The sequence below is a fragment of the Sodiomyces alcalophilus genome, assembly GCF_042370955.1.
Source record: "Sodiomyces alcalophilus JCM 7366 unplaced genomic scaffold ACRALscaffold_3, whole genome shotgun sequence".
NCBI classification, from domain to species: Eukaryota; Fungi; Ascomycota; class Sordariomycetes; order Glomerellales; family Plectosphaerellaceae; genus Sodiomyces; species Sodiomyces alcalophilus.
This window is the reverse complement of record NW_027263534.1, coordinates 334,713-355,071: the sequence shown is the minus strand read 5'-3', so window position 1 is coordinate 355,071 and position 20,359 is coordinate 334,713. Positions and strand designations below refer to the sequence as shown.

General features: G+C 54.9%; 7 protein-coding genes across 7 annotated transcripts; 4 read left to right on the top strand and 3 right to left on the bottom strand.

The window, feature by feature from the left end:
• Positions 1 to 133: 133 nt before the first annotated feature.
• ACRALDRAFT_1041140 (uncharacterized protein) lies at positions 134 to 2,354 on the bottom strand. The gene is made up of 3 exons (XM_071015208.1): positions 1,641 to 2,354; positions 228 to 1,515; positions 134 to 163 (listed from the first exon to the last, which is right to left on the bottom strand). The coding sequence occupies exons 1-2, from the start codon at positions 1,965 to 1,967 to the stop codon at positions 619 to 621; spliced, it is 1,224 nt and encodes a 407-aa protein (XP_070875644.1). The 5' UTR covers positions 1,968 to 2,354; the 3' UTR covers positions 134 to 163; positions 228 to 618.
• On the bottom strand, positions 1,992 to 4,325 carry ACRALDRAFT_2018308 (uncharacterized protein; the record flags this gene model as incomplete). The annotated part of the gene is made up of 14 exons (XM_071019928.1): positions 1,992 to 2,085; positions 2,141 to 2,157; positions 2,189 to 2,325; positions 2,389 to 2,738; positions 2,797 to 2,875; positions 2,911 to 2,936; positions 2,973 to 3,096; positions 3,170 to 3,322; positions 3,361 to 3,477; positions 3,532 to 3,627; positions 3,660 to 3,726; positions 3,789 to 3,819; positions 3,845 to 4,194; positions 4,314 to 4,325. The coding sequence occupies 14 exons, from the start codon at positions 4,323 to 4,325 to the stop codon at positions 1,992 to 1,994; spliced, it is 1,653 nt and encodes a 550-aa protein (XP_070875643.1).
• Positions 4,326 to 6,498: 2,173 nt separating this feature from the next.
• Positions 6,499 to 7,589, top strand: ACRALDRAFT_2102427 (uncharacterized protein; the record flags this gene model as incomplete). The annotated part of the gene is made up of 5 exons (XM_071023102.1): positions 6,499 to 6,634; positions 6,726 to 6,935; positions 6,990 to 7,108; positions 7,172 to 7,337; positions 7,402 to 7,589. The coding sequence occupies 5 exons, from the start codon at positions 6,499 to 6,501 to the stop codon at positions 7,587 to 7,589; spliced, it is 819 nt and encodes a 272-aa protein (XP_070875642.1).
• Positions 7,590 to 9,110: 1,521 nt separating this feature from the next.
• Positions 9,111 to 13,975, top strand: ACRALDRAFT_1080798 (uncharacterized protein). Its single transcript, XM_071019073.1, has 3 exons — positions 9,111 to 9,502; positions 9,579 to 10,512; positions 10,656 to 13,975. The coding sequence occupies exons 1-3, from the start codon at positions 9,326 to 9,328 to the stop codon at positions 13,748 to 13,750; spliced, it is 4,206 nt and encodes a 1,401-aa protein (XP_070875641.1). The 5' UTR covers positions 9,111 to 9,325; the 3' UTR covers positions 13,751 to 13,975.
• A 475-nt stretch (positions 13,976 to 14,450) lies between these two features.
• ACRALDRAFT_1092809 (uncharacterized protein) lies at positions 14,451 to 15,678 on the bottom strand (the record flags this gene model as incomplete). The annotated part of the gene is made up of 9 exons (XM_071019632.1): positions 15,459 to 15,678; positions 15,381 to 15,424; positions 15,180 to 15,308; positions 15,096 to 15,142; positions 15,011 to 15,051; positions 14,822 to 14,921; positions 14,705 to 14,753; positions 14,555 to 14,586; positions 14,451 to 14,525 (listed from the first exon to the last, which is right to left on the bottom strand). Exons 1-9 carry the CDS (start codon positions 15,521 to 15,523, stop codon positions 14,451 to 14,453), a joined length of 582 nt encoding a protein of 193 aa, XP_070875640.1. The 5' UTR covers positions 15,524 to 15,678.
• Positions 15,679 to 16,921: 1,243 nt separating this feature from the next.
• ACRALDRAFT_1062339 (uncharacterized protein) lies at positions 16,922 to 19,869 on the top strand. The gene is made up of 4 exons (XM_071016582.1): positions 16,922 to 17,489; positions 17,611 to 17,990; positions 18,413 to 18,657; positions 18,727 to 19,869. The coding sequence occupies exons 1-4, from the start codon at positions 17,450 to 17,452 to the stop codon at positions 19,811 to 19,813; spliced, it is 1,752 nt and encodes a 583-aa protein (XP_070875639.1). The 5' UTR covers positions 16,922 to 17,449; the 3' UTR covers positions 19,814 to 19,869.
• A 147-nt stretch (positions 19,870 to 20,016) lies between these two features.
• On the top strand, positions 20,017 to 20,335 carry ACRALDRAFT_2047319 (uncharacterized protein; the record flags this gene model as incomplete). Its single annotated transcript, XM_071021532.1, has 4 exons — positions 20,017 to 20,056; positions 20,103 to 20,157; positions 20,186 to 20,199; positions 20,226 to 20,335. 4 exons carry the CDS (start codon positions 20,017 to 20,019, stop codon positions 20,282 to 20,284), a joined length of 168 nt encoding a protein of 55 aa, XP_070875638.1. The 3' UTR covers positions 20,285 to 20,335.
• Positions 20,336 to 20,359: the final 24 nt, after the last annotated feature.

Here is a 20,359-nt window from a genome sequence, read left to right as displayed (position 1 = left end):
AAGGAACACGATGCTCAGTTTGGTGGTTCAGGGGCCCATCCGAAGCCCAATAGAGAGGATAGACACCCCAGCTAAGGGCCGCCAAGTGGGCGCGATACCCCGTAGTGCGAGTCATGGGCGGCGTCTCTTAATGCCAAGGCGTACGTCAGTCGCTGGAAGCAGTCTGGGTTGATCAAGCGTCAGTCGAACGTCACGAAAGATGTAAGCCCACGAAGATGTAAGCTTACTCGTTATACAGTCGTTGCCGCTGTCATGTTCCCATAGTCGGCATCGAAAGGAATCGACTTGCGTCCTGAGATCCTGGCGGCACAAGCTAGTCGTCAAGGCGCTTCCATCTCAATTAGAGTCAAGGGGTGGATTTCGCTCCTTTACCAAAATGTTCGTGTAATTCATCTAAATTGCATGCTATCATCATCATGTCCCTGAGCCTCTCGCTGTTTCCCAGAGCCAATGGCCCCAAGAACAAGGATAAGATCATTATCGCACCCGTCCCCCCCTCCACCACTTCCTTGGCACTCCCCACCTGCTCACCCATTAACATGCTTGGTGCCAAAGCTGCCGACAAGGGGCAAACTCGATTTGTAAGGAAGCTGCGGGAAGAAAATGGGCTTCTCCAGCTTACTGGGTGCCGTTACCGTTATAGGCGCTGCGATTGGGAGAGCCGTTGAGGCTGCCACCAATGCTGCCGGTGGTGGCCAGCGCAAGGATGCGGTTCTTGACGGCGGCAGGGGTGTTGAGGTTCTCGAGGACCTGGAGGTAGACAGCGAGACCGGCGACGTGGGGGGCGGCCATGGAAGTGCCCGAGATGCTCCGGGTGGCGGTGTTGCTGCCAATGTACGAGGAGGGAATATTCACGCCGGCGGCGAAGACGTCGACGGCGGCGCCCCAGTTGGAGAACGAGGCGCGGGCCCAGTTTGCGTCGTAGGCGCCGACGGTGAGGGCCGAGGCGGCCGAGGCGGGGGAGACATTGGCGGTGTTCTGGTTCTCGTTACCGGCAGCGACGACGCTGAGGACGCCGGCGGAAAAGGCCGAGTTGACGGCGTTGTTGAAGGCGGACGAGTAGCCACCGCCGAGGGACATGTTGATGACGGAGCGGGAGGCGCGGCCCCTGTTGAGGATGTCGTTGACGGCCCAGTTGTAGCCGCTCATGATGATCGACGTCGACGAGGTGGTGCCGGAGAAGACCTTGACGGAGACGAGGTTGGTGAGCTTGGCAACGCCATAGGTGGAACCACCGATGGTGCCGGCGACGTGGGTGCCATGGCCGTTGGTGTCGGTGTGGGCGCCGCCAACGGCGTTGTAGCCGAGAGAGGCACGGCCACCAAACTGGCTGTGGCTGGTCAGGATACCCGTGTCGACGACGTACGAGTAGGTGCCTCGGCCGGCGGTGTCGTCGTAGACATAGCGAGTGCTGCCGCGCGTGCGGGACGAAATGCTGGCCAGGCCGTAGGCCGCGCTGGACTGGGACGTCAGCGCGAAGAGGGTCCAGATCTGGTCGGCCTCTACAGCCTCGACCTGCAAAGCGTATAGTATATTAGTCTCGGTGTCTGGGCAGAGTAGGCGTCTTTTCAAAGGACGTCTGCAAGTGAGGGCAAAAAAAAGGGGGGCCAGGAAAAAGAGAAAAGGGAAAGGCATCTCACGTCGGGGCTGTTCTTGATGGCTTCGATGGTCTCCTCGTCGAACTCGCCAACGTAGGCATGAAAGTCCTTGATGTCAAAGGTCTCGCCAACGCCGCTGTTGTCGCGCTTGTGCAGGCTACGGGCGTGGACTCCATCGACCCAGCTCAGGTGGGACGCGACATCCTGCTCCTTGAGGTTGTTCTTGAGGGTGACGATGTACTTTCCAGGGACGGTGGAGCCAACGGTGCCGTACGAGACCTCTTCAGTCGGGACCTCCTGGGCAGGAGCAGCGAAACCAAGGGGGGCAAAGGCCGCCGCAAAGACGGCGAGGCGACGGAAGTTGACCATTTCTGCGAGACGAGGGACAAGATCCTAGATTCCTAGTTGGGAAGTGGGCGCAAGGGCGTTGATGGGCTCTGAGGTGGATGATGGTAAGATGGCCGTGTCGAAGCAAGATGAGAATGATCTTCATCGACGAGATCGGTGCTGCTTTATATAGCTCTCTCGGCTTCCTCTTTGACCCGCCATGCCCAGCAGGCTCAACGTAGATGAAGGGGATAAATGGCAACCAAGAGTGGTCCCCATATGGAAGCCCAACCGGGGCCACGGGCGTCAATGGCAGCACGCAGTTTTAACGCGGGGGCAGAGCAGTCCAAGACCGAGGGGAGTACCACTGTATCTTGCCCCAACGCCACGAGACAAACGACTTGCCTCATTCAGGTAGCCAAATCATGATGCCAGTCCACGCGCAAATGTCGCCGATAACGACGATGCGCAAAGGGGAAGGAGGAAAACGTATGGCGCAGCCTTCGGCGGCGAGGGTCGAGTGGCTCGTAGGCGGCGAGGCAGCGGGCCAGTTCATGAAAGAGGAAGCTGAACATGGGGGCAGGGTGGCCGGCGCGTGAAATCTGTGGATGGGGCCCCTTGGGGCCCCATGTTAAGCTAGTCGTTTGACTCGTTTCGACGCGTCGACTCGGGGATGCGACAAGAGGAGTATCGTCACTATCATGCGCGCCAAATTGGCAGGTGATGGACCCCGGACGAGGTCCCACGCTCAGCAGAATCGACAGACAGCCATCGCAGACTGGTCCTGGCTCTTTCTCGCCTGGGAGCAACCGGCTTGGATAAGATGGTTACACGGAATCTGGATCAGCTACGGTTTGTAAGTACGTTGTACAGAATCCAACGACCCCACCGGAGGGGTTCCAAGGGGAAGCCGGCAACGTGATATGGGAGGCAGGGGGACGATGCCGGCGCTAGGGGCGCTGGTTCAGGACTAATACTAGCGTACCAAGGTGCCGTCGGCAGTTGAAGCAACTTGGACCACCACCAGGGGTTCAGGGGGCCACTCACATGACTCTGTGGGTTGAGAAGCCAAGAGAGAGAAAACCAGTAACACCCGTGGCTACAGTGGTATACTTCTCCCACAGAGCAGTAATGAGAACCAGATTAAGGCGGGACCGGAGTGTCGGGTAGCCTCACGTGACGAAGCTACGGGGATAGACCCCCTCGCCGAATCCGAAAAGTCGATTCAGGCAGTGTCGGGTTACCTGCGGCCATTGTATCAAGACTGGATGCTAGTACTGTAGAGATGATGGTAGGTACTCGGTCCTGAGGTAGGCACTCGGCCCTGGGACTGGGAGACAACAGTCGGGCTGATCCGGCTTGTTCGGGACTGCAAAGGATGTCGATCGCTCTGGGGCCTCGAGTACCGAGGTTATGTCAGTACATTAGGATTTACAGCCTGCCTGTTCTGTCCATGTCCTCGCCATAACCGCCTCGATATCAAAGAGGATAGATAGCCAGAAGCGCCTGCAGATGCCGTCATGGAGGGTGGGTTCTCTTGGTAGGTCGCGTTCTTGCTATGGCAGCAAGTCAGGGCCAGTCGATTGTCAATCGGGCTGCAGTCGACTTGAGTAGCAAAGCCGACGGGGAGGGGATTGTAGCAAGGGGATTAGTGTAGAAGAAAGTGCCAGCTGGGGAAGCACACCAGACGGTTGTCTCCTTCCTAATTCGGAGAGTCAGGCCGCCCTAGGTGACTTTGTCTGGATGTTGAGCGGATAGAGCTCGGCCTTATGCTTGGCTTTTCATGCACGCCATCCTCTGGCTGCGCATAACGTGATACAGGAATAGACCAAAGCGATTCTACAACGTACTACGTTAGCATACAGCGAGTACGTGAGGAACGATGGTGAGGACACTTTGACAAGGACGGACAGACACACCAGACAGGATGCGATGTGGGAGGCTGGAAACGCGCCAATAATGATGCAAGCTCGCGCAAGCCAACCATCGGATGACGACTTTGGGTCTCGATGATGCAGGACAAACAAACGATGGACAGTCTGCTGCGAGCATCCACTGCTGGGATGTGGTGTAATCGGGCATAGATGTAGAAGGTCGGTGCCGGATTGTCAGTGCTTACGTAGTACGTCGTCCACTGGTCCTGGTCCTGGTCCTGATCCTGGCCAGTGGACCGGCACAAGAGGTCGAGGGAAGAGCCGACATTCCCGACGGCAATTGGGATAATGGGAAATAGGAAATGGAAGAATGGGGGAGGGGAGGGAAAGGGAAGCTGTGGAGATGTGGAGATGTCTTGGAAGGTACGTTGTACGTACCAGGTACCTTACATTACCTAATCCTATGTCTGTGCTTATCTAATCTCCCGCTGAAGCGAAGGCCCCACATAAACACGTCGGTTGTCATCTCTCCCAACTCCTCTCTTTGGCCTTCCTTCGACTCTCGCTATCGCCAGCAACGAGATGTCATGGTTCCCATACTTGAATACAGGTCTTTACGCTACCTCATCAGCAGTTACCCCACGGCGCGGCCCGGTGCAGGCTACAGTCATCTACTACATACCTAGGTAATCTGGATTACCTAAGCCCGCTGGGACCCGCGATAAGCTGCGCCGCTTCAGACACATATTTTCTCCCGCGTTTCTAGAAATGCAACGCAACCTCTAGTCGACAAGCCAAGCTGATAAACCACCACCGCATGAGGAAGCCCATACCGATGGTCGAGGGGTTCCCCCCGACAACAATGAGGCAGAAAACCCCAGAGGTCTTGCAGAATCCATACCTCTGGTGGTATTGTCACGCAATGAGCACTCATCCGATAAACAAACAGCCTTGATAACGCAAGTGGGCTAAGCCTGCAACGTAACCCAACCAAGAGACCCTCGAACATCTCAATTCAGCAGGTCGCTCTGCTATTCGGAAGAACCCATACGCTTGGCCACGCTGACGCGATCACGCACGCTCATCGATGTCGATCCGCTCGGTGCGCCGCTTATCTCGTCGACAATAAGAGAAACTTCCTCTCCCGGCCACTATCCCCGCGTTGCGACCACCTCTTACCCAGGTTCCTGGGCGAGGGGAAACCCTCCAGGTATTATTTAGAAAACGCACCTTCTCCTTCCAACCTACCCAGATCTACTGCTGTTGGTCCATCCGCCACTGATAGACAAGAGCACTTCACCATCTTCTTCTTTGCGGCACTTCCCGGATCTTCCCCATCCATCTTGCTTTCCAAGGCACCTGTCACCTGGTTAGCTATTGAATCGCCCTCCTTTCTTGACTCTCCTGGACACGGAGATCGCCTGGGTGATATCGCGTCGCCGGTCATCTGCCAGGCGGGTTCCGCCTATATGAACTCCTCATCAAAACTCAACACCCGTGCCCCCTTCGGCTTAACAGGCGCCTCAAGTTACACGCAGTTCGGTTACCGAAGCTACCTAGCCATGACACTCTGCTTCCTCTTCACTTGAACTCTCCTTTTCCAGGAGTAAACCGACAAAGGAGTGGCTCGCTGTGCTGACCCCGCCATCGCGAGTATCTGAGTAGCTTCATCATGAGTTCCAGCCAAGATATTACCCCGCGCAAGAACTGGCCGCCCGATGGCACTGGACTTGCCGTTCTTGGTCACAGAGCGTGACTCAACGCAGGTTCGATAGTCCCCTCTGAATCTCGTGCTATTCTCCGTAAACCGACTATTTGCCAACGATTCCCCAACGGGCATGACGATGATGCAATATTGCAATCGATATGATTCTCCAAGGACAAGATCTCAGGATTTCTGCCTTCTACGTGTATGTGTGCTTCTGGAGTTAGAACAGGGTTATGCGACTAGTGCTGCCCGTCGTCGGCATACGGGACCGGACCACTGTCGCCACATAGAATCTGTCGGCCCGGCCAGAGTTAGGGTCGGACCAGACCGCGCGTCTCATGATGAACGCGTACCCGTGCCATGTCCCACTTATTTCGAGCTCACAATCAAGGGCTGTGCGTGCGTACGACGTATGGATGAGAACTTTGGTCACGTGACTGGACTCCCGCCGAAACCTCGTCTGCTCCATATCAACCGCCCAACAGTATTTCTCACGCCGACCATGGCATTCGTAGGTGCACTCAAACACGGTGCCGATCGCCTAAAATTGATATTTAGTCGCTCTTCTAACAAATCCCACTCGTCGCGCGCCATTTTCGAAGAAAGCTTCGCACGCTACTGCCCTGGGGGGTATCATCCTGTCCGAATTGGAAACGTCTTCAACAACGGCAAGTACAAGATTGTCAACAAGCTCGGATATGGTGTCTACTCTACCGTCTGGCTTGCGTTCAACCTCGAGTAAGTTCGTGCAAAGCCAGGACAAGGATCTGAGATCTAACGCGAAAAGTACAGAACCAATCGACACGTTGCACTGAAAATTCTCACTGCCGATTCTTTCGGGCACCAAAAGGACACCTTTGAGCTGGATATCTTAAAACACCTCAAAGCCCAACCTAACCAGCATCCAGGGAAAGGCCATGTCCTCGAGCTCCTCGACGAGTTTGAACACCATGGTCCAAACGGAAATCACATCTGCCTCGCCTTCAAAGCCATGGGCCCGGACTTGTCGAACTTCAGAAGGCTTTTCCCAAACCTAAGAATTCCATTACCTCTCGTAAAGGATATTTCGAGGCAACTCCTCCTTGCTCTATTCTATCTTCACGATACATGTCGAGTCATCCATACAGGTGAGTAGCATTTCCTCAGATGGGAACTGGATGACAGCTAGCCTCTATCCAGTCTATAGGCCGCCTCCCTAGACCTTTCCGCTAATGCAAGTCACAGACATCAAGCCACAGAATATCCTCATTGAAAGTCCCGCCATCAATAGAATGTTTGAACAAGCGCCGTCCGAAGCTTTTCGACCACATGGCTCGCCGCGGGAACCACCGAATGACTTCTACATGGCGTCGACACAGCTCTCCTCAAAGGAAGAAGATATAACTCGCCCAACCGAATTCTCTGTTCGACTAGCAGATTTTGGAACCTGTGAGGCCGTAAATTCCGAACTCATCTAAGCAGACACAGCTAACTGCGCAATAGCTAGCTGGTTCAACGAGCATCTAACAGAGTGGATCCAACCCCAAATGCTTCGAGCACCCGAGGTGATCCTTGGAGCAGACTGGGACAGTAAAGCTGATATTTGGAACTTGGGATTAATAGTGAGTCTTCTCGGATTTCTGGTCGAGCATGACTCGGCATATAATAACAGCGTTCTTTTCTAGATCTGGGAGCTTGCGGAAGGCCAACTTCTCTTTGACGGCTCATGGACGGCCAATGCTCCATACAGCCCTGAAGCACACTTGGCACAAATGACCGCCGTCTTTGGAAGTGTCCCAAAGACACTGTTGGATCGATCCAAGAATAAAGATCGGTACTTTGACGTTGATGGTAAGGCCGTAACCCTTGCATGACTTTAACAGCGCCCTTGGCGGACCGCTGCTAATCTCAATAGGCAAACTCCTTGAACCCTCCATTTTCCCACCTTGCTCTTTGGAGCAGTTCAGTAAAAACCCGTATAATTCAGAGTCCGAAAAGAGGAATTTCCTGAGCTTTATCGAGTCCATGGTCAGACTGGATCCGGAGGAACGTCTCGATGCTACAAAGTTACTCGAGTCGGAGTGGCTACGATTCACCCCGTGACGAGTCACGAATTGGTGTGTAGTGGACGTTCCTAATATCAGCTTAATTGGAAACAGCACTCGAATTACGACATAGGCTTAATCACTCTAAATATCTCCCCAAATATGATTTCAGGAACGGCTCATTGGAGTCCTCTCGGCGTTCACTTAGTACACAAGATTCCGCGGAATACGAATATAGGTCCACCGTGCCATGTTCCACAACAACTTCCTGGCGAAACCTAACGATAGAAAAGCGAAGAATGATGAGCCTACCACTGCAAAATACCAACCGACACCGTCCACAAATGTCATACACAACAACAGAAGTTTTATATAAACACAACTACTTCAAGGTTTAAGATGTGCGGCGCAACCACCTTCATCGCGGTTATGCAAGGCAGCGGCCACGGCCTTTTTCTAACGGGATTCACGGCGTGCGCCGGGGCAGATTCGAGACGCACCTGGTGTCCTCCCAGGGTCTGGAACCTGGGCTGGGACACTCAAACGTATGCCTGGGGTGTATTTCTACAGTATTTGATGAGCTTCGGAGACCCGCGTCACCTGTTATTCTCTACGAAACTGACACCGACAGTGACGAAGAACATATGTCTCGCAAGAGGCGCAGGCGTGAGAGGCGAGAGCAGCTCCGAAGACAACTGCGGGCTAGCGGGTGGTAAGCGTGAGACTGCAGGCCGTTCCACCTGCGGTTGGAATAGGGAAGAGGGGTTCCGAGAAATACCTAGAGATCTTTGTGCGGGATTATGCCACTTGGTACCAGCATATTGGATAATCTTATCTGATGAGCCGGGAATCTTATCAGATCAAAATTCTCCACTCATGTCGGCCGGGCCTTGAGCTAGTGAGTCACGTGACTTTAGCTTTACCCATATTAGAGTTGGGCACACAATTTTCTCGTCCAATCCCCCACTTTCAAAATTAAACCACCTCCACCACCGCACCGTTTCGCGTCGTTCAACGGCTCTACGCTATTTTACTCCCTGTCCAGGGCAACACCAACGAGGACACAGCTGAGTTGCACAGAGATCCTATGTATACCTTTCCACCCAATCGAGCCTTGATTTTTCCTAAACATACACACGCACAAGCTCGGTTCTGCTTCTCCGTACAAAAAGTCGTGACAACAGCCTCGGATCATCTCAACATTCCAGCCTCTGAGCTCCGAAATGTCCAACAAATCCACATGCAGGCATTGGCGAACCCCTGTTCCCGGACCAAAACGAAATCGATTCCACTCCCGTTACCACGGCATTCGTCCAGCCAATGCCAGCTTCGGTAGCACGGCCAAGTGGCCCTAGCCGAGGGAAGGGAGAAAATATTATCAGATCTTTTTTTCCTCCTCTTGTCTCTGATTAGCTGCAACGTGCCCTCTCATTTCGACTGGAGAGCTTTTTATCAGATCCGAGCCCGGCATCGGAGACGGATACGGAGCACGAACATGCATTGGTCTTGAGGTCCCCACCGCGAACCAGGACTCGATCCCGCTCTGCTCTACCCTACAATACTTCTACCGTTTCCTCTTAAAAAATTCCTCTGCCGCCCACCCTTGTAATCTTCAAGTCGTCTTTCCATCCCCATCTCGGCACATTGTACCAACGACAAACCGAGCGACGCGCCACTCCAAGCTGAGCAGGTCATTTGTCTTCTACCAGAGAGCTGCCGCGCTAGGTGATCGGATAGATCAGTCTCCATCCTCCGCGTCTGCATGGAGTGCTGCCGCCTGCTGCGTGCTTGGGCATGGAGGCAGAATTGAGGAGAGACGCCATGGCGGCCGAAAAGGCAAAGGAAGCTGCGGCTTCTCCGGCCACGGAAACCCAGGTGCAGCTTCAGGAACAGCCCCCGACGCCTGTCTCAGAGGGAGATGACAAGAATGACAAGAAAGACACCAAAGAGACGCCCAAGAAGGGAATGCCGGTATGACTCCTGGGCCCTCACCTTATTTATTTCCTGCCTCCCTCGACCACTTGCCGACTAACGCCTCTCCCAATAGCTCCACAAACAAGCAGTCATCTTCTTCCGTCTGCTCTTCGCCGCCCAGCCAACATGGCTCGACGTTACACTGATCGTCCTGGGAACCATTTGCGCCATCGCCGCCGGCACCCCGTTCCCCCTCATGGCCATCCTCTTCGGTCAACTCGTCGACGACCTCAACGACGCCACCTGTGCCGCGGGCGGATCAACCGACGTGGACCCCTTCTCCTACCAGTCTTCCATTAACGACAAGGTGCTCCAGATGGTGTACATCGCCATAGCCGCCTTCGTTCTCATCTACGCCTACATCCTCGCCTGGGGCGTCATCTCCCAACGCCTCGCCCAGCGCCTCCGCATGCGCTACCTAGAAGCCCTCCTCCGCCAGCCCCCGTCCTTCTTCGACGCCCGCGTCAACGTCGGCGAGGTATCGTCCCGTCTCCACGGTGACATCACAGCCATCCAGGCCGGCACCTCCGAGAAGGTCGGCATCTGCATCTCCACCATTAGCTTCTTCGTCACTGCCTTCGTCGTCGCCTTCACCCGCGAGGCCCGCCTCGCCGGCATGCTGACCTCCATGGTCCCTGCCTTCCTTCTCATGTCTCTTGTCGGCGGCGCTTTTCTCACCAAGTTTGCCGTTCGCTCGTCCAACTCGGTCGCGTCCGCTTCTTCGCTCGCAGGCGAGTGCTTGTCCAACATCTCTGTCGTCCAGGCTTTCGGCGCCGCTCCGCGCCTGGAAGCCAAGTTTGCCAGCCTAGTGTCGGACGCGAACAGGGCTGGCATTCAGAAGGCTGGAGTTGCCGCCTTACAAGCCGGCTTGCTGTACTTTATTGCCTACTCGGGGAATGCTCTCGCTTTCTGGCAGGGCAGTATCCTGATTGCCGATACCATGGAGAAAGGCGGCAGTGGTACTTCCGTCGGTCATGTGTACACCATTATCCTCGTTTTGGTTGACGGTATGTCCCGGCCTTACCGAGTTGTCTTGACGCGTCCCTCTCTTCCTGCTTCAGTTATTAGATTTCCCGTCTTGTCACTTGCTGCGTGTTGTCCACACGTGAAAGGTTCTATTTCTGCTTTCGCTAACTTGCCATCTCCCCAGCCTGCGTCATGTTGGGGTCCATTGCCCCTCTGATACCCCTTTTCGGAGGCGCCTCCGCCGCCTACCAACGGCTCCTCGAGGACCTAGAGTATCCCTCTTTGATCGATGGAACCTCGGAGGAGGGTCACGTCTTGACTGCCGACAATGTCGACGCATCAGGGATCGAGTTCAACAACGTGTCCTTTGCCTACCCGTCTCGACCTGGACAGCCTGTGCTTCGCAACTTGAACCTTAGTTTTCCGGCCGGCAAGTACACTGCCATTGTCGGCCTTTCGGGAAGTGGAAAATCGACCATCGCATCTCTCATTGCCCGGCTCCAGGATCCCGAGGAGGGCAACATCACCATTGACGGACATGACCTGCGGGATGTCAACGTCCGAAGCCTCAGAAGCCTTGTGGGCTTCGTTCAACAAGAGCCGTCTCTGCTTAACGCCTCTGTCTTGTCTAACATCGCCTTTGGCCTGGTTAACTCCCCAGATCCGTCTCACCAGCACCTCAAGGACTTCCTTTACGGTCCCCACCTCGCAGAGTTGGCCGAAAAAGGAAACGATATCGTTGCCGCAGCCCAGGAATACGGCCCGGAGGCAGTGCAAGTCGTCGAGCTGGTACGTCAAGCGGCCGAGCAAGCGGACGCGGCCAGATTCATCGAGTCTCTCGAGAACGGCTACGGCACCAACGCCGGCCCCAAGGGGACCCTGGTGAGCGGTGGTCAGCGGCAGCGTGTCGCCCTCGCCCAGGCGCTGATCCGCGACCCGCGGATCCTTGTCCTAGACGAGGCGACGTCCGCTTTGGACTCGGCAAGTGAGCGGCGCATCCAGGAAGCCGTGGAGAAGGCGGCCAAGAATCGCACCGTCATCTCTATCGCCCACCGACTTTCGACCATCCGCAACGCCGACAACATCATCGTCATGGACGCCGGGCAGATTGTCGAACAGGGGACGTACGCGGATCTCATGGCGCGGGAGGACGGTGCTTTCCGTCGCATGGCCGACCTGCAATCTCTGTCTACGAAAGACTCGACCGAAGGGGGTTCTGTTTCTGGTGATTCGCTAGATGCGCCGACGCTCAAGACGGACGGCGTTACGACAAGCGAAGTCAAGACCTCGGCACCGGGTGAAGAAGACGGAGATGGCAAAGGTGAAAAGTCCAAGGATGAAAAGGACGGGGCGCAAAAGGAGGAAACTGAAGAGCCCAAGACGGAGCTGGATACCAAGCGATCAATCGGCTTCGTGGTCAAGGGCCTCGGCCGGCTCGTTCGCCCGTCCCTTGGCTGGCTCGTGGTAGCCATGATCGCCGCCGTCCTCGTCGGCGCCACCTTTTCGTCCGCTGCTCTGATTCTGGGTTACACTGTCGGCGAGCTCAACCCTTGCAGCAACACGATGGAACGCATCCTGTCCATGGGCAAGCTCTTCTCGGGCCTCATGTTCATGCTGGCCGTGGTAGAGTTCTTCGCCAACTTCTTTGCGTGGTCGTGCTTCGGCGTCGTGGCGGAAAAACTCCTCTACGTGGTCCGCGTGCTCTCGTTCCGCTCGCTCATGGAGCAACCCATGCAGTGGCACCAGGCCGAGACGCCGGCGAAGCTTCTCGGTATCATCACTAAAGACAGCGCCGCCATTGGCGGGTTCAGCGGTTCGACCATCGGCACCGTCTTCGCCGTCGCCGTCAACTTCCTCGTGGCCATCATTCTTTCGCACATCATCGCATGGAAGATCGCCATTGTCGCGCTCGCCTCCATCCCTCTCCTCCTCGGCGCAGGCATTATGCAGCTCCGCATGCTGGCCCGCTACGAGGAGAAGAATGCCGGCGCCTTTGCCGATGCTACAGCCGTAGCCGTGGAGGCCGTCCAGTCCATCCGCACCGTCGCGTCGCTCTCTCTCGAGCGCGAGATTATGGGCACCTACGGCCGTCTCCTGAAGGGACCGCAGAAACTCATCTTCCGCGCCTCGGCTTTTACCAACGTCTGGCTCGCGCTGACGCACACGTCCGGCACGCTCATCTACTGTCTTTCGTACTGGTGGGGCTCTCAGCTCATCATGCGGGGAGAGTATACACAGACGCAGTTTTTCATCATCCTCATCGCCATGTTGGTCAGCGCGCAGCTCTGGGGCACCATGTTTACCCTGGCGCCGGAGTTTGGCCGCGCCCGCACCGCCGTCTCGCGAACCATGAACATCCTCAGCCTGGGGTCGACCAAGGACTTTAGCAAGGCCGGCGTGCAAGCCAAGTCGGTCACGGGATGGGGCAGTGGTGGCAGCGATAGCAAACCTGGGGAGAAGAGCGGCAACTGCCAAGACATCGAATCTGTGGCAGAATCCAAACTTCAGGGCGCCTCGTCGCCCGAGAACCGCGGCGTCAAGATCACATTCACAAACGTCTCATTCGCCTACCCCAACCGCCCGGACGTTCCCGTCCTGGACGACATTTCCTTCACTATCCAACCGGGCCAATTCTGCGGCCTCGTCGGCCCTTCCGGCGCGGGAAAATCCACCATCATGTCCCTCGTGCAGCGCCTCTACACGCCAGCGTCCGGCGCAGTCCTCCTCGACGGGCACGACATTTCCCGCCTACCGGCCAACTCTCCGCTACGGGACGACATCGCGCTGGTACCGCAGGACCCGACGCTCTTCGCCGGCAGCGTGCGCTTCAACGTATCCCTCGGGGCCAGGCCCGACCACGAGCCGACCGACGCGGAGATTGAAGAGGCGTGCCGCATCGCCAACGTGCACGACGTCATCGCGGCGCTGCCGGAGGGCTACGACACCGAGTGCGGGCCGGGGGCGACGAGGCTCTCGGGCGGACAGAGGCAGCGGCTCGCGATTGCGCGGGCGCTCGTGCGGCGGCCCAGGTTGCTGCTGCTGGACGAGAGCACCAGTGCGCTGGACGCTACGAGCGAGGCGGCGCTGCAGCAGGGTCTCGAGAGGGCGTCGCGCGGGACGACTGTGCTTGCCATCACGCACCGGCTGCATACGGTGCAGCGGGCGGATGTCATCTTTGTGGTGGAGGGGGGTCGTATCGTGGATCAGGGTCGACATGTCGAGTTGATGGAGCGGAGGGAAAGTTACCGGGTCAATGCCATGCAGCAGATGTTGCAGTAGCTGGACGTTTAAAACTGTGCGGGATTCGAGTGTAGGATATAAGCGTGGCAATTCCAATTCAAATTTCCCTCGACTTGTTCAGAATGATGCCGTAGACCGAGCTGACCTCGACTCGTTTGATCTGGGGCCCCTTGATTCGAATAGGAGGTCAGATGTTCACTAAATAGGGATATCAAATCCGCACGTCCAATGGCTGCATGTATATCAACTCGACTACATCCTGTGCGTTCTTTCACAGCTCTGCGAGAATTGCGGGGCTGTCTTTACGGTATACACGTTGAAGTGTCCGGCATCCCAACTTTTGAAGTGTAGCAGTAGCAGAACAGAGCCAACTCGCGTCACGGCGTTAAATACATGTAGGTTCTTGAGGTTCGAACCCCTTGGAACCAGGCTGGTTATGATGGAGTGAGTGAGATATATCGCTTACAAGTCAATGATCTGTAGTTGTCCTGGCCCAGCCGTTTTACAAGACACCCTTGTCGGTGATGCAGAACATCACTCTCAGTAAGAGGTTGACGACAAGCGGGCCTGGGAGATGGATGATGGAATATCTCGGCTCAAGCAAGGAGCTTTGCCTCCGTTTAGGTCTATTTACTGGCCTCACCGGTCTATCCGCGTCTCCCTATCTTGGGAAGCTATATACGTTTCTCAGGCCAGGTCGAGCTGGATGAAGGTAACGTCAGAATCCTTGCATCCCACGTCAAAAATGGGCGACCAATCGATTCATGTCGGAATCCGAGGTGTGAAGGGGAGGGGAGAAAGCAAATATATGGCGCTGTGAAGGCACCAGGTCGCCGATCTGACATCTAGGACAAACTCAAGGAGCAACACCAGCACTTGTGACGTCAATGCACCTCTTTGTGTAACACAGCTGCGGGGAGATGGGAGACAATAAGAGGCGGGTTAAAGGAAAAGACTCCGAGTCCCGAGCCGCCAGCTTAGAGGCAGTGTTACGTGTGGCATCTGAGGATCGCACAACATGAAGCAGACGGCCCATCTGGGACTGTAGTGTATCAGATCATTGCATGCGAGGAGGACTTAAGCCTACTTAGCAACTAACAGCTTTGACACCCAGAGGTTGGGCGGTGGTAGGGTGGTAGTCGAGAGCAGTCGGTTGCAGTTCGGAGGGGCGAAGCATATCGAGGCAGTCACCGACACCCGGTATGTCATCCTTTTGCACAAAGCATGACGTCTTCCTAAAGAAATAAACAGCGGCGAAGGGTATCAACCCTGGATGATGCAGAGTGCCAGAGCCCTTACATCTTATGGGCAGTCAAGAGGCTTCGCAGCTCGGGTGAGGACTAGGGGACGTTTCCAAGGTTTAGCCCTCACCGAGGACCCTCACCGGGGGCGGGTGATACAGTGACGACACAAAATTGTCGAGCCGATGTACTTACAAGTCACGTTATAAGTGTGCGTAGATAAGTACATCGGCTCGATATTTGCGTCAAGTTACTGTATGCTGGCTGTCGCAGGACGTCAGGGGCCAGGGCGAACCAGCATTTGGCTGTCTGTGATGTACAGTAGAATATGACGCAAAAATAGGGACGGGGCGTGGCTACGCATGAGGTCATCTCAACTGGCCCGTTCGTTGGGAATCGACGGCTGACGGGACTACTTCAGGGTGTACAGTAGTGTAGTATGATGCAGTTCAGCGGGCCGGCTCGAGGAGAGCTGTGATGCGATGGTTCAAGGGACCTGAGATGACGGGAGCCACGAGCGATGCAGGGATACGTATGTGGTCACTGGTTGGCAAGGAAGAACCAGAAGCATGGTAGAGGTGCAGATTTAGTTGCCGTGTTGATGAACTGGATGATTGGGTGGGTGGGTGAGACGGTCGAGCTATGGCGATTGGGGGGTGTGAGACAGTGACGATGAATTCAGGGGGCACAAGCCGGGGAAAACACGAGGAAAAAGGGGGGTTAAAAAAAGAAAAGGAAAAGGAAAAGGAAAAAGAAAAAGAAAAAGAAAAAGAAAAAGAAAAAGAAAAAGAAAAAGAAAAAGAAAAAGAAAAAGAAAAAGAAAAAGAAAAAGAAAAGAAAAAGGAAAAGGAAAAGGAAAAGAAAAAGAAAAAGAAAAAGAAAAAGGCAAAGCTACGCCGCATTCAAGATGGCGTCCTGGCATATCTCCGCTAACGATTCGTTCGGGGAAAAGTGGAGCCGTTGAAAACGATCGGTCCCTGCATCTCATCCGAAAGCAGCTATGACGCGGAACGTTACGTCATTTATATGGGTCTTTTCGTCCAGGCCGCGGTACACGTACAACGTACAATGTACATAGGTACCTAAGATCTATCACCAGGCAGAAGCAGGACGGACGGCGAACGAATACTTGTACACCTTTAGAGGCAGCCTTACGTCAGGGTCACTCTGTTCAGGTCGGTAATTACAGCATGTGTTGGAACGCATACTTTTGCCCTGTTTGCGTACAACGTATTTAGTGCAAGTCCATCATGCCCACTTTGAACTCTTCGAGCAACGGGCATAATGAATTGGGATCGGTGAATATCCGAGGTGAAACACCGCCGAGGTTTGGTAGAACGACACAAATCATGGCATAGGACAGCTCCTTTGAACACCCTTAGCATATTCACATTCGACTTGCTTACCTATGCTTCTGCGTATTGTACCTACGTGCATATCGTACTCAGTAGACGTTCCTCGTGGTCCTAGGCGGAGTCGCTATTATAGCGATTCTGAGATGTCAGGGTAGGTACCGAAGGGTACAGCCACTGTACAAATACACATACATACAGCACAACCATCGCCATCATCACCTTGTCACATGGTGATGTCAAAGGTACTTGGTCGCTTACTTCGTATTTTCTCCTCTTAAACAATAACCCAAGGGGACGTCATAAGTTATCCGTCTCTCCTTTTTCCGGCTCCCTGCCGCATTCGTGTCATTTTGTTCCTATCACCTTGTGCGACAGACTCTGATTATTAAATCGCAGGTACCTTGGCATGTGTCTAGGGTCCATCAAGCTGCGTCACACCTAGGTACATTTGCTAAGTACCATCAGGTACTACCAAGTACTTATTCCATTACTCGCACCCCACCCCGCTGCCATCATCAGTCACACTGTCATCAACAATCAACAATTCGTTGTAGCTTCTTTGTTTCTATCCTCCTTTTCTTCCCTTTTCGTCTCGGCCAAGGCTACCATTTTTTCCTCTTTCTCTTCTTTCAACTAGGCCACTTTTTCTCTTCTTCCAGCACTCGACTTGCCCTTCTTCTCTCCTACACTACTGACCGTCCCTCTCCCTTATTCAGCCGCTTCTTCTCTGCTCCCCGCTTTTCCCTGCCCTGTTCGAGTGACCTCATCCACTCATTTGCTCATTCCTCCACTTATTTTCCCACCTCCCCATCATCCCCATCATTCCATCATTTCATCATCAAAGGAGCCTTCAAAGCACTCGTCAACACCGTCGTCCGCCTCTCGACTGCCGCCAGCTTTCTCTCTGCCTCGCAACATCTCAATTCTCCAGAGCTTGGTGCACAGGTTTCAACTTCCACAAACACCGTCGCCGTCGCCGCCGCCGTCGCCGCCGCCGTCGCCTTTGACATCAATCAGGTTCCAACCTTGCGCCCTGCACCAACCCATCAGTCTTCAGCGCTAGCGTTCTTTTCCTCTTCATCTCTTTTCCCGCGCAAAAGAACTGAACCGTCCACATCTACTCAACCAACGCCAACGCAATCATGTCGACCATACAACAGCTTAAGAACTTTATTCGACATGGTAAATACCCTCCGCCTCACCTGAGGAAGAAAATTCTTTCCCGTTGTCTTGGCCCCAGAACTCAGGCCTGGCTTCTTTGATTCTTTCATGTGCTGATTCCCTTTTTTTTGCCCTCTCGCAGGCAAGCAGGCCCGTGTCAACCAATATGACGAACCTCAGACGAAGCAACAGGTCGCGACCACTCAAACCCAGAAAATCCACGCCGAACCAGTCGTGACCGAAGCCAACCCGGCGCCTGCCGTCGAGCCCGGCCACACCCATATGTCCCATGCCACCGGCAAGCCCAAGAATATCGACAACGCCGAGATTGCCAGGCTCGTCGCCGAGGAAAACGAGGCGAGGAGTAAATTCCCCAAATACCCCGGCCTGGAACGGTGGATTCTCCTCGAGAAGATGGGGGACGGTGCTTTTAGCAACGTCTATCGCGCCCGCGACACCCTTGGCCAGTATGGCGAGGTCGGTGTCAAGGTCGTCCGCAAGTATGAAATGAACAATATGCAGGTGAGTTGTAGCCTGGCAGCCGCTCTTCACGGCTGGCCTGTTTCCTTGTTCCGCATATTTTGCACGCGATTTTTTTCTCTTCCTTTGGAGTCTTGCCGTTCCGACATGCCAACAACGGCGTCCATCCTAGGGAAACAAACATCTACATCCAGACTTTAAGAAAGTCCCAAAAGCTGCAGAGGTGCGAGAATCTTTCCTACGTCTCTTTTGTCTTTTACGGTTCCAGGCATGTTTTGCCTCTTGAATGGGTTTGTTTTGTTTTTGCGATTTGTTTTCCTTTTATTTATTCGTTTCTTTCTGTTTCGTTCTTTTCCGCATCTGCTTCTGCTGCTACTTCTGCCTACGCTTGCTCTTCTGCTCTGTTCTGCGATTAGTCTGAACATGCGTCCTTGGCCCATTGGCAACTGACCAGTTTGTTGCAGCGAGCGAATATCCTAAAGGAGGTGCAGATCATGCGCCAGCTTGACCACCCCAACATCATCAAGCTCATTGATTTCTCCGAGTCGCGCCAATACTACTACATCATCCTCGAGCTGGCCCAGGGAGGCGAGCTCTTCCACCAGATCGTCCGCCTGACCTACTTCAGCGAGGAGCTGTCAAGACACGTCATTGTCCAGGTTGCCAAGGCCCTGGAGTATCTCCACGAGGAGCGCGGCGTTGTACACCGGTATGTGTCGCGCGGAGAAATTTGCACCGTGTCCTCTCCACGTCATCGCTAACCCTCGGTCAACTGCAGAGACATCAAACCCGAAAACATTCTGTTCAATCCTGTACCGTTCATCCCATCGAAGCATCCCAAGCCGAAGCAGCCCGGCGACGAGGACAAGGTAGATGAGGGCGAGTTCATCGAGGGCGTTGGCGCCGGCGGCATCGGTCAGATCAAGATTGCCGATTTTGGCCTGTCCAAAGTTGTCTGGGACAATCAGACCATGACACCTTGCGGCACGGTCGGCTATACAGCCCCGGAAATCGTCAAGGACGAGCGCTACTCCAAGTCGGTCGACATGTGGGCCCTCGGCTGCGTGCTGTACACGCTGCTCTGCGGGTTCCCGCCCTTCTACGACGAGAGCATCGAAGTGCTGACCGAAAAGGTCGCCAAGGGGCAGTTCACTTTCTTGTCCCCCTGGTGGGATGACATTTCCCAGAGCGCTCAGGACCTCATCTCCCACTTGTTGACGGTCGAACCGGACAAGCGGTACACCATTCGGGAATTCCTGGCCCACCCTTGGATCCGTGGGTCCGGGCCGACACCACGGGAGGAGCGCAAGGCCCAGCCGGATATGCTTCGCGCGTTCGACACATCGCGCGTCATTGACGGGTCGGCGCGGTACGATTTCCGGTCGCCCGGCGCCATCAACCTGCGCGAGGTCTTCGACGTCGGTTACGCGGTGCACAGGCAGGAGGAGGAGGGTAAGCGGCGCAAGCAGATGGGCGCCAAGGCCGGGGCGCCGGCGCAATTCCTCGGCGGACTGAACGAGGCGTCGGAAGAAGACGAAGATGATGCCATGGCGGACACCGAACACCACGGCGGCGGCCACAAGCCGGCGCAGGGAACGCAGGCTCTCGAGCAGAGCATGCGCAACGCCCATATCAAGGATCAGCACCACGAGCGCCGTGGACGCGAGCGCGAGAGGCAACCTCCGGCCGTCGTGCAGGAAAAGGGCTACGGACAGCACTCGGCGGCCGTGGCCGCGGCGGCGCGTCAGCAGGTGCGGGAACGCAACAGGCAAAGGGCGCCGTTCGAGCTGAGCTTGGACGGAGCCACGCTGCTGGGACGGAGGGCGAAGCAAGCGGCGCCGGGCCGGGCCGTCAACGCTGCATGATGTGCAGTGGAAGACGTTGATCTAGACGCGACGGGGTCGGGTTGATGTGTTCCTGCCTTTTTTTTTTTTTTTTTTTTTTTTTTTTTTTTTTTTTTTTTTTTTTTTTTTTCGCCCTTTTCTTTCCCCTTCCACTTTTTACTTGTTTCGCTCGTCGTCATATCCTTTTCATCTGTTACATTCGGGGCAAAAAGGCCCATCCCTGGATGGAGGCCGCACTGCCGTTTTGGCATCACCCAAACATGGGTTGGAGTAGGGAGTTATGGACCCTAAAAAAACAATTGTCATGTAGGCGTTAGTGAGTTTCAAGGCAAATCAGTCAGTCTATTGCTTGCATTTACGTTCAAGTTGCTTACCCTGCATTGACCATCCTAGGGAGGCCGTCTTTGGTCCAAAACTGGCGGACTGGAGTGAGTGAAACACGGCGTCCAAAAATGGGGGTTTTCTGGAACCAAGGTCTGTGTGATGAGCTGACAATCCAGGGATTTACTATATTATCCACCACTCGTCAAAATCCAAGTCAAGCTCGTCCAGCAAGCCGCCCGGCCA